We start from the raw sequence: 12,998 nt of genomic DNA on the forward strand, positions 1-12,998 counted from the left end.
AAGGGGTTCGTCCATCCTTGTAGAGCCCCGCATGCATGGATAAGGCTGCGTACTCTGAGAGGTCGCCCGGTATCCCAGAGTTGAAGAAATTTAAATAACAGTGGAAAGAACTTCAATGTTTATTATTAGTGGCGTTGTTTGTCAGGATAACGATTAATTTGATAAAAATGATTGAACATTTTAAAATGTTACAAACTTTTTATTCGTAGCTTTTTATAATATTATTTTTAATTGTACGATTTAAATGAATGGGGGCTCTTTTGCCTTGAAATTATAATCATTTAGTTTGAAAAATATAACTAATATTAAACATTAAACTACAAACGGTTCTACAACATACCAAGCTGCCAAGCGACCCATATTTATATAAGGCCTTTTAAAGTTTCAATCTCTCATTTATATGCGGGGAAACCCCGAGAGGAAACCTATAAAGCATTCTTCTAAAATTAAGTACATACCAACCTTTTACATCTTTACCTATAGTCCTTATGTGAGTCCAAATTTATGAAAATAGAATTATCATCTTTTACGGTGAAAACATTGTTTAAAAAAGTCATTGTTTAAATATTTTATTGTCATAGTTAATAATATTATCTTTGATGAGTTGGTAGAATGTTACGGTTTTTTCTTGCAATTTTCAACTGTTTATCTATTTTTCATTAGGCGTGACTTAATAATTAATTAGATTTAGCAAAAATAGTTGTTTTCAAAAATTATTGTTATTTATTATTATCTTCACACATATCAATGTTTGATAGTTATGGTTTTGCGGCAATTTTTACTTGTATGCCACTTTTTCACTTAGTCAGGCAATAATTAATTAAAGTTGACAAAAAAGTAGATAAATCAATTAAATATTGTTTGTAACTATCTTTTCTTAGATAAGTGCTACAAAGTTGTGTTTTTTTTTAATCTTTAACTTCGCTTTGCTTTCTTAGTAATTAACAAATAATAAATAAACATTAGAGAAAACTATATTTTAAATAATCCCTTTCTTTTCTGCGAGTATAATTTTCTTAAATAAAAAAGATATTTAAAATATGCTTCAAATTTGCTACACGGTATTATCTAGCTTTAATTCTATTCTTACTAGAGACGAAATTCAGAAACAATATTTACTACAAGTGGTAACACAGTACAGAAAGAAATTTTCTGTCTATAGCAAGTCAACCTGATCTAGTGACATGCTATAATCAATTAATTATTTGTGTCAAATCGTTTTAGTTTTAATATTAGATGTATATTTTAATCGACGAGACGTGTTTTCTCCAGGAAATGAGGGGAGGGGTGGCTGTTATTATAATACTTGCGACTACAAGTTTTCCTTTTACGCTTTGCAATCAACCTCTTGTTGTAATCAAAAACAATACATTTACAAGTCATGTAAAGGCCTAGATCTTCCACCTACTCCTAATTACTCCATTCTTTGTTTTTCCTTTGGTGTAAGATAGCTCTATATTAGGAGCTATGAAATATCAGTATTATTAATATTTCATATAAATTCATCTCTGTGTGTGTGTGTATGTGTGTGTGTGTGAGAGAGAGAGAGCGTATATGTGTGTATAGTATTCCTCAGATGGAAAAATTATGTATAGTTTGTATTAATTACACACTATGTATGAACTATATATAATATTACCGCCTGGGTATATATACAATTTAATTCTCACAAATCCAGATTTTGAAATTATTTTCGAGTTCTACTTTTTACGACTTTTTTTGTTGTAATTTGAGAAACGAGCAGCATTCCGAAAAATAGTATGATACCATTTTCTTAATTTATTATGAATAATTATATAATTGTTACCAACTCTGATCATTGAAAAATCGAAGATGGCTTTGATGGCCATACCGCAAACCGATTATAAAAAATGTTTCGAGGATTGGATCAAGCGCTGGCACAGTTGTGCCAGTGGCCAACAGCGTGTACAGTTATACATTTGGCTCTCGACGTGGACAGGTGGGAGTCTACCATCTGTGGACGTGAACTCTCACAAGGGTAACATCTATTTACAGTTAAGCAAGTGGCCAACAACTTACATTGTTGTAACAGTGGTCAGCCGCGTGCTCAGATGATGTGTTTAAATAATTATTTTTGTCACATTGAATTAATTATTAACTCACTCCAAGTGTAAAGTAGACAAATAGTTCAAACTTTCTGAAAAACCGCAACATTATAAAATTATTGAATAATAATAATAATAAATTGTTTGAACAATTATGTTCTCATTTTTTCGCTCTAATTGAACATTTGACAAAAAGTGGAATTTTTTTAAATTGCGATTTTCTAACCCTATTCTAAGAGAAAATGACTAAAACCAATAGTAAATTTTTAAAGCAATTTCTTATTGTTAATTCATTTGCAAATAAAATGTATGTAAACCACACTTTTTATGATTTATTAGTATTTACCTATAATTAAACGTTCCACTTTGTATTATTTTACCAAACAAACAAAACCATGAGGAGAATAGTTATCAAAATAAACAAAATGAAAATGTAAATTTCGTTTATCAATAAATTATTTCGAACTAAAACTAAACCGTAGAAATTTGAAAGAACAGGAGTTGACAGTGACCTGCGGAGAGGCGATCACATAATAAGGGGTTACTTTTTTTACTTCTCGTCATAAAAACATAGTTAGTACTTATGGTGGACCTTTTAATTGCTCTATTATAAACTATTTATAAATCGGTACATGAAGTACCTGTTAAAAATAATAAAACATCTTCTGATTTTTTTGAAAATTTGCTGTTGCATTGTCCAAATATGAAAGAAACATTCACGAATTATGAACAACAATCTAAAGCGGTTACTATACCTAGATCATTGTGAAAAATAGGGCAATTATTTAGAAATATTTAACAAAATAAGAAACGTATTGCAATTTCACATACGCTACATGATGCATAGTCCTTAATCATGATCAAATCTGCATTTTGAATTCTTTTTGGATAACTAGCTAAAACGTGTGCAAGTGTAACCCACAAAAATAATTGGCTTTTTCTATTTTACGCGAAAACTATTGTTTTTCTGTAAAAAAGAGAATAACCCTTTTTATAGGGGAAAGAATTTTGCACATTTTTCAACTGAACCTCAATTTTGCTTAAATAGCCGTTTTAGATATACTTGAAAACTCGAAAAACTGATAATCAGCGCCGTTTTACAATATAAAAAGCCTATGTAAGGCATTTATAAATGGTAGGAAGACAGGATATCGGTCGAAATTCAGATAGATTTTGGGCATCTAGTTTTTCAAGTAAAATATACTTCAAGCATGTACCTTTGAGCATAAAGCCTGGCATCAGATCTAAGCGATTAATGATCTTCTGAAAATACCTTGCCAACGCGGGATGTACACTCTTCAGTTACTTGTACCTGGAGTTGTGCATCATGTCCGGACCTAGAGCTGACCAGTTTGTAGGCCTTTTCAAAGCCGTTGAAACAATTGAAGCTGTGATGTCAGTCAGCTCCGTTCCAATGATACTGCTTGCTCTTGCTTTTTTATTTTGGAACCGCGCAGTGTTCAAATTACTGCTTTTAGTTTTTTGCTAAACACCTGACCAGTAGTTAGTTATGTTTGTCAATTGAGGGACTTCCGTGTTTTGCTGGTTGTTTTGCTGTACACTCAGTTCACGGTAGAACCTTCTTTCAACTGTCTGAAATTTTTTATTTTGTTCCCTTCTCGCACTACTTTCCTTGTAGCGTTGCAATTTAACAATAGCAACATTTAAGCCTGCCGTTGGGTGCCTATAATCTTATCCAATATTGCTGGCGTCAATGTCTCGATTTACCGAGAGAGGATGATTTTATTTATATGGTGTATCAGCTTTTTGCTTCTGTTTCTTTTCTTATATTGAGTCAATCGACCCGGTTTACAGTATACAAGAGTTTGCACCTCTAACGCAGTTTGTGTTGCGTTCAAATGCATAGGTAAACCCTTGGTGTTCAGTTTTTTTATTACTACACGCAGGTCATTTGTGATGTTCGCATTGAGCAGATAATGCCTTTGTGTTATTATACCGTTAAGCCAGATCTCTTTCGGAGTAGGCGTGATCATCATATCCATACTTTCACTCTAATCACGTTCATCGAGTTAAGCTCTCTACGCAGGCCCATTAGTATCCAGGACCTTAAATTTCCGGCTTCTCACTCCAATGACACTTCATAACTTCATAACATTTTAGCTTCCTCCACGTCTATACATTTTCTCTTGCAAGCGCTTGTGTTTCTATAGCTTTTTATATCATTTCGACACGGTCTGATTCACATATTCCTACCATTCCTTCCTCGGTTTGCTTCGGGGTACGCGACCGTCAACCAAAATACACTTGTTTGTCAGTCCTTTTTTCATTCTCCCAAGATGTCCAAACCATCTCAAATTTAATTAACTCTTCTCAAACAGTATTTCCTCTACATCACATTCTTTGAAAATCCTTCCATTACTAACTTTGTCCATTAGCGTTTTATCGCTTACACTGAGAAGGAATAGCATTCCAAACTCGTTAATGTTACTCTTATCCTCTTCTTGGTGGGTCGAGGTCTCGCAACCGTACAGCACAATGAGTGCAAGTACAGAATTATATATTGTAATTTTAGCTTTCTTTCTTATATTTTTACTTATAGTAATGGCTCCTGAATCGTTGATAACCTCCCAACATTTGTTTATACGCCTGGCTATCTCTTCATTGATCTATCCATCAGTAGAAAATAAACTTCTAAGATACACGTATTTATCAACTTATTCTATTCTCGCATCGCATGAGGCAATATTTCATACTGTTTTTCACTCTTTCCTTAAAACACCATAATTTTTGTTTTATTCCCGGTAATTTTAGAGCGTATGTTCTTCATGCTAGTATTCAGTCTGCTCAAAATTCTCTGCAGGCCTTAGAGTGGTTCTGTCGTAACAACCATATCTTCTGCAAACACTAATCCACCCAAACTCACTGTCCCGATATCCACACCTTGTTCGTCGAAGCGGGATATTCGTAGACACTTATCCAGGAATATAATAAACAACCGAGAGTACATGACGCATCCTTGCCTAACAACTGTCCATTTACCCCCATACTCGTTTTGCTATCTGCATATCGATGGTCTATACAAAGACTAGCACCGTTCAGCGCTTGACGAACGCGAACACCGTTCGACGCTCCTAGCGAAGTATAGCACACTTCAAAATTTCTGATATAAGAGCAGCATCGCTCCTCGAGCACTCGCGAAGCTAAGCACTACTCGTTGGTGCTCGCAAAGATTAGCACGGCTCTCAAAACTCCAACGAAAAGTAGCACCATTCGTAGACAGTTTATTCAGTGATCGCGAAGAAAAGCACGCCCCGTAGAGAGCTCGCAAAAACTAACACCACTCGCAAAGCACTGGTGAAGCGTAACACCACTCGCAAACACCTGACGAAAAGTAGCACGACAAGTCAAGCGCTGATGAAGAGTAGCTTGACTAGCTGTTGCTTATAAAATTAATTCAAATTCATCTAATAAAGTACTGTCAAAGTCTATTATTAATAACAATAGTGTCAAATAACAGTTCGTACGTTATTTAAAAACGTTATCCATTTGACCAGTATTTGATTTGAATAATACAACATTAAAAGCCTTTTATTTAAAAAATCCATAGTAATATTTGAGCTTTTTGTTGCAGCAAAATTAAATTTGATGTTAAATTTAGTCTCTGACATAAATATTAAAGGTATATTTTTTTCCTACAACATTAGGTTAAATTAATTTGCAGATAAGCAGCTCGTAAATAATTTTAAAATATTTTAGATATCGTAACAGAAGTATGTTTTGATCACTCAGAAATCGATTTATGATGTTTTTAGAACAAGGATGTGTGTGCGTACGTGTGTGTGTTTGTGACCTAAAGATACGGTATGATAGACTCGATGTATTTTAAAATTATAGGGCTTATTTTCTTCGTCTTCAAGTATCAAAGAAATTTATATGGTTTTTATTTTGATTAGCTCTTATTTATGGCTCAATTAAAGTCCCGGTAATAAGCGTTGGATAGAGAAAAATTAAAATTTTCAGATTTCAGCGTAAAAGTGAAGATTATTCTACTATTTTGAATGCGCGATGTTTCCATCTGTCTAAAATGTCATTATAAGAATAGAATATCGCAGAAACTAATTTATTTCAATTTCCATAGCGGCCACCGCATAGGTTCCTGTTCCCCAAAAAAGAACGTGTTTTCAATATATTTTATTCCTTGTAATTGTACCGACAGATAACCTCAAAGAGATGTCTTCTATTCCCCAAAAGTCTTCATAATTTGAGATTATTTAATTCCTTCTAATAAGTTCACAAATTATGTTTAATAAATTATTTTACTTCCTTCATGTGGAATATAAGTTTTGAAAATTTAATTTTAATCAATTGAAGTCCGCTTCTCTAGAGTTGAAATTATTTAACTTCACACATTTGAATACATTTCTTTGATGCATTTTTTAAGACGTTTAAATACATTATTAAAATGTAAATAAATATAAATTTTAATATTTTTCGAATTTACAAGTTATAGAAAGATTTAATAATAATAAATAGGTTGAATAAATGCTTTCGTTAAATTTTACTAAGTCGATTGAGAGAAATAGGATTTTCATTTTTTCTGTTCCGTTGGTGGTTTTTAGACGGAGGAAAAATCGCGTATTCATAGGAATACAAATTCCTCATTTTTCTGAATTCAACGCGTATTACGGAGGTTTTTTCTTTTTCCTCCTCGTGTGACCGGGAACGATCACACAATGAGAAAACCACCTTTTCGCACAGCATGTCGAAATTCACTATTCACATAATGCGTTCGGAGTGGTTTGCCTTTACGTGGTTCTTATTGAAGTGAAAGCTCTGATTTTCTTGTTCTATTTCAAAAGATATTTCGGAGCAACTTCAACTCAAAGTAATTATTTTTGTGCAACTCACAGTTTGCGCATTTAAAATTTTTTCTTTTGACTGTTGATCTTGCAAGAAGTGAAAATCTTAAATGTATGATAAAAATTCACTTTTTTCGTTTAATTACAAAATAATACGTTCTGACCGGCGGCAAGAGGTGGTTTTCTACTTCGCCTGAGGTCAGAATGTCAGAAAAGATATATTAGCAATCTAAATTATTAGTAAAAATAGGCTTTAAGGGCCTAATTAACGCTCATGGAAAGGTACCAGGGTGACCACCGAACCGGGAGAAACGTTCACCGGGAGACAACCGGGAGAGTTCTGTAGGTTCTGTAGTCTCAGGTCAACAATATGTGTTTATTTATATGTGTGTGTGTATATACAGTCTGGCTAATGCTAAAATTTGCTTTAAAAAACTTTTAAAATTGTCAAAATTTAAGAAAAGTTACTTGAATCTATAAACTTCTAAGGTAGTTAAAGTTGTAAGAATCTTTGATTGTATATTTATAGGGCTCTCCCTAATGATCATAAGTTATGTTCATACATATAAATATAAGATTAAAATAATATAAAATGTTATACTATTAAAATACTTTACGTATACATATGTTGTGTTCAGCTTTCAAGTAGTTGTTAACTGAACTTGTTTAGATGATATCATGTTCCTTAAAAAAAGATATAATAAAATCTTGACATTTTCCTTTATGAGGCATTAAACTTTTCTCATCCTACTTATTATGATTGCTCATACGTGAAAAAATGGCACTTTTTACACCAGCAGTATATACATATTTTAAACCGGGAGAAATCACGAATTTCTACCGGGAGAACCGGGAGAAAAAAATAAAAAAATAGTGGCCACCCTGAATTTAGAAGTTAAACAACAGTCAGGCTGCTGTGTAGACCGCTTGCCTAACTTTTAAATCGTAAAACACATACACACAGTAAGGGCGTTTACTATGTAGTTATAGGGAATACAATGATATAAACTCTAGCATACAATGCAACCTGTCTTGCATTTGTGTAATGCAAAAAAGTGCTATATAGGCGATTTTAATTCGGTTTCCAAATCTCTCGCGCTCGAGGTCTTGCGCTGATTGGTCAAAGGCTACCAGTCTCAGAAGACGTGCGCAAAATATAGATACGTGAGTGATATTTGACGTTTGACAAGTGTCAAAATCGTTTTATACTTCGAACTTAATTAATTAAATAAAGTGAATATCTGCAGGCTGTACGTAATTAATTGGTGATAAAATCTGTTGTCTTACATATTAAATTAAATATGGGAATCAAACAATCTTGATCAACTGCAACGAAAATTGTACGAGGTGTGTTCAAAAAGTAAAGTGACTTTTCAATTTTCGCGGGCTACGTAGATTCAGGTTTTAAATTTTTTGTTGTGTTGGTACACTCGTCACGATCATATGTTCACAGTTTTGACTAGATAGCTCGTGTTGTTTTTCTGGTAGATGCGTAAAAGGTTAGAAGGGTTTGGTGTGCTCGGCGATTTTCTTCTTTCGGAAAAAATGGAGCAAAGAGTTTGCATTAAATTTTGTGTGAATTTTGTGTGAGTCAATAATGATCCTGATTTTCTCAAAAGGGTTATAACTGGGGATGAATCGTGGGTATATGATTATGACGTCTGAACTAAAGCTCACTCGTCTCAGTGGAAGCATCCCAAGACCGAAAAAAGCACGTCAAGTTCGGTCAAATGTAAAGGTTTTGCTCACTGTCTTCTTTGATTATAGTGGCGTAGTGCATCAGGAATTCCTACCACAAGGTCGTACGGTCAATAAGGAGTATTACCTTCAAGTAAGGTCCATTTGCGAGAGGCGATACGCAAAAAACGTCCGGAACTTTGGAAAAAAAATTCGTGGCTTTTGCATCACGATAATGCACCTGCTCATTCATCGTTGTTTGTGAAAGATTTTCTGACCAAAAACAGCACCACAGTCATGCCTCAGCCTCCATTTTCACCGGATTTGGCCCCCAGTGACTTTTTTCTCTTCCCACAAAATGATTATCAGAAGTGCTTCGACGATTGGAAAAAGCGTTGGCATAAGTGCATTATATCTGAGGGGGATTACTTTGAAGGGGACAACATAAATATTGAGGAATAAATGAATATTTTTTGAGAAAACCATAAAGTCACCTCATTTTTTGAACACACCTCGTAATCCGTAGGATTATAAAAATTGCAACGATGAATCTGAGATTCAGATGATGAGAAGTAAGAAGCGGCGAATTATTCTTATAAGCTGGGTGTCCAGCGACCTTGAAAATTTCGTCTCCGCTACTATAGAATGTTAAAGTATACATCTTTTGTGATATTTGACTTAGAAATTATAAAAATTATTAGCTGGAATCTTCAATATTAACTCAGCTTCATGGCCATATAACGGATTTTTCAAGAGTTTCACCACTCGGCTTTTTAGTATACATTATATTACAAAACATTACTAAATATTTCAAAATGTTTCAAAGATTTAAAAATATTTAAAATGATTTTGAACATTTTATAAAGGCGTGCATATCAGATTTGAAATATTTTATAACAATTTCAAAAAGGTTTTTAAACTTTTAAAAGATGTAAAGGGTTTCAAAGATTTCGAAAAGGTTACAGTACACCAGATTTCAAAGATTTTAAAACATTTAAAAGATTTGAAAAGGTTTCAAAACATTTTAGAAGATTTTTTTGTACTAATTATAGAATTAAAATAATTCAATGATTTCAACGAATAAAAAAGATTTCGCAAATAAAGATTTAAGAAAAATTTCCCAAAGAAACCACGTGTCGAGAATTTTTGTGAACACATTCTAATATTGTGTTACATTGTTTTTAATTCGTACCTCATTATTTATCTGGAATGCTTGGTGAACTCTGGGGAACATAACCTTCTTTCAAAATTAGGTTGTTACTGTATAGACTGCCTAATGCTAAAATTTGATTTAAAAAATTGTAAAAATTTAAGAAAAGTTACGTGAATCTATCATCTTCTAAGTTAGTTAAAGTTGTGAGAATCTGTGATATTATGTTTATAGGGTTCTCCCTAATGATCGTAAGTTATATTCCTAAATATAAATATAAGATAAATATAATATTAAATTTTATACTATTAAAATACTTTACGTTTAAATAAGTTGTATTCAGCTTGCAAATAGTTGTTAACGGAACTTGTTTCGATGATTTCATGTTGCTTCAAACAATATATAATAAAATCTTTGCATTTTCCTTTATGAGGCATTCAATTTTTCTAATCCTACTTATTACGATTGCTCATACGTGAAAAAATTGCACTTTTCGCAACAGCAGTATATATATTTTTTTAACCGGGAGAAATCACGAATTTCTACCGGGAGAACCGGAAGAAAAAAATAGTGGTCACCCTGGGTACGTTTAGTAATTGGAGATGCACTTTTGTATAAGTAGGAGTTTATTGAGTAAACTCCTGGAAAGTATCTTACAAGAGTAAAGTAATAATCTTAACTGAAGCCACGTACAGATATCGCATTAATAGTAATCGCGCTCGCTCTAATCGCTTCGTCGGTTAGGCGCTTCTTCCGACTCTCACGATCAACGCTCTATTTCATTACTTGTATCGAGTGTTCGATGACGACTGACTCTCCTGAATCTCTCCGCACGCGCCGCGTTCTTCTCCCCCTTCTCATCGACATTTCAACGCTTCACGAGACTACAAATTACAACGAACTTTGCAAAACGCTAACAGATACTAAAACACCTGTCCAACGCCGAGTGGTGTTACTTTTCATCTGCGTTAGCGAGTTGTACTACGCTTCGTTACCGCTCGGCGAGTTGTGCTTGTTTTCGTCAGCCATCGGCGAGTACTGCTATTTTTCGCTAGGCTTTATGAACGGTGTTACTTTTCGGTAGCCGGCTTGAGCCGTGTTAGACTTCGTGAATCTTTTTGAACGGTGCTAGTCTTCTTACGGACCATCGATATATAGTTTTATTGCTTTTAGGTGCCATCCATTGACTCCATACTATTTCAGGACTTTTCAAATCTTACTTCTATCTACTTTATCAAATTTATAAGTCTGCATTCGTGTTCCCAGAATTTTGTTGTTGTTATTTTTATAAACTTATACTTTGGAAAATTTAACCGGTTATGATTTTTGAAGTTCTCATTGATACATAAAAATAATGGGGATGAACTTTCAATTTAGTACTTTCTATGGCTTTAAAAATGATCCTTGTACACCTTCTACAGTTTTCTGATTAAATATCTTTGATTTCAGAATAGAAATCTCCGATTTATATCACTCTGCTAAATTAGGTCCATAAGGCAATGTTTATTCAAAAGCTTATATTTTCTGCACAAGGTGGTAAACACTTCTTATATTTTGCAAAATGACGCAAGATTTATACTAGAAGAATATATTTCAAGGGCATTAAAATTCTTTGATTTTACTCATAGCATGATATTCCATAAATTTGAAATAGTTCAAATTTGTAGGTAAGGGATTTTGAAAGATTTTTATGAAGGAATTTCTTGACTTGTAAATTTGCAAACTTTTTGAAGTCAATTAGATATAACCTATAAACTTGACAATACATTAACATACATACTTTAAATGCAAACTATAATAGAAAAGTAAATTTTAATCCAGATCGTACATAACCTTCGATATTCTTCGCCGGGTTCTTTCCGATTACTTTGGCTTCGATGTTTTGTACGTGATGAACATTACGGACATTGACGATAAAATAATAAAACGAGCAAAGCAGAACTACTTGTATGAAAAATACGTGGCGGAAAAGCACAGTTTGGGCAAGGTTCTTCAAGATGCGAAGTGCATGCTTTCAGCAATTGAAAATTCCATAACCTCTACAAATGACAATGATAAAAAGTCCATGTTTGAGAAGATGTTGATTCGAGTTCAGTCTTCTATTGAGAATCTCGAGAAGGCTGTCAAATCCAGTGATGAAGAAAAGATCAACGAATGTCAGAAGGCAGTAACCCATTATTTAATTTATTTCTTTCAAAAGTAAATTGTGTATGGGTAATTGCATTGTATTTCGCCGATTTACCGCTTCTTTTGGCCTTCTTTCTTTTGAATACCAAGAAGATTCTTATTTCCATAAAATATGAAATAAGCTGACGTTGGCTGGGGAGCGGGGGAGGGGGGGGGGGCTAAAAAATTGGCCCGTGATATATGGTCGCCCCTTTGTTACATAAATGTATTAAGTTAATTCATTTTTAACTAGAATTTTAATTTTGAAAATGCAAAGTCATAGAAAAATTTCACATTTATGTGCCTTATAGAATAGAGAAAAACGCATAATCTTCAATGTACAATTTGATTGTATTTGATTGTATAAAAAATTAAAATTACCTCATGAGTTTCGTTTTTTAGCTGTTTTTTCAAACTTTGAGCCTTCTTTTAATTGTTGATGCTGGATCGTATAAAATTTAATTTTGAAATTTCTCACTTTAGAGGTATTTTCCTTTTTTGCGGTTGAATAAATCATAGGCAGACAAACTTAACAAAATCGCGGATTTACAGTATATGTATAGCAGGTCTTCATTTTTGCTTTTTGCCTTTTTGTATCGAAATATCGATTATCGTAATAATTGGAAAGAATGCTCTTCTTAATTTTGTTTAAACGTGTTTACGACTAATTTGAAGTTTACTGAATATTTAAAAGTTCAAATGTAAAGTATGCTAAAAATTAAATTTTTGCGGTAAGATTTATTCGTTGTTGAAATATAATTTTCATAAAATATTTCATGTTAAACTTACTTTTGCTCATGTTATATAAAAGTTTGAAGAAAGCTTAATACATCGATTTTGATTCAATTCTATTTTGCATTGAAGAATTTCAGTTTTTCTCTATTCTATAAAGTATCTTTCAAAGAGGAAGGAAGAAAAATACTGTTCTGTACTTTTGAATTTTGAAAATCCAATTTCTTAATAAAAATCAATTGTCTTGAGACATTTATGTGATAAATAAGTTTTAAAAACATTGAGTTTTATTATAATTAAGAATCTATATTTTTATAAATTAGGTTGCAACCTAATTCGGCGCAATAAAATGGAATAATCCATACATAATTAATCATGAAAAATATA

The 12,998-nt window shown here is 32.9% G+C and overlaps 1 protein-coding gene across 1 annotated transcript in view; it reads left to right on the forward strand.

Annotated features, from left to right (window-relative positions):
* LOC117172487 (cysteine--tRNA ligase, cytoplasmic) overlaps positions 1-12,998 on the forward strand; it is a 172,487-nt gene that overhangs the window by 38,157 nt on the left and 121,332 nt on the right. Inside the window, exon 2 of the mRNA XM_033360476.1 lies at positions 11,535-11,877. Coding sequence (XP_033216367.1) covers positions 11,535-11,877 — 343 coding nt within the window. The remainder of the gene's footprint in view (positions 1-11,534; positions 11,878-12,998) is intronic.

This window comes from Belonocnema kinseyi, chromosome 5 (assembly GCF_010883055.1).
Source record: "Belonocnema kinseyi isolate 2016_QV_RU_SX_M_011 chromosome 5, B_treatae_v1, whole genome shotgun sequence".
NCBI classification, from domain to species: Eukaryota; Metazoa; Arthropoda; class Insecta; order Hymenoptera; family Cynipidae; genus Belonocnema; species Belonocnema kinseyi.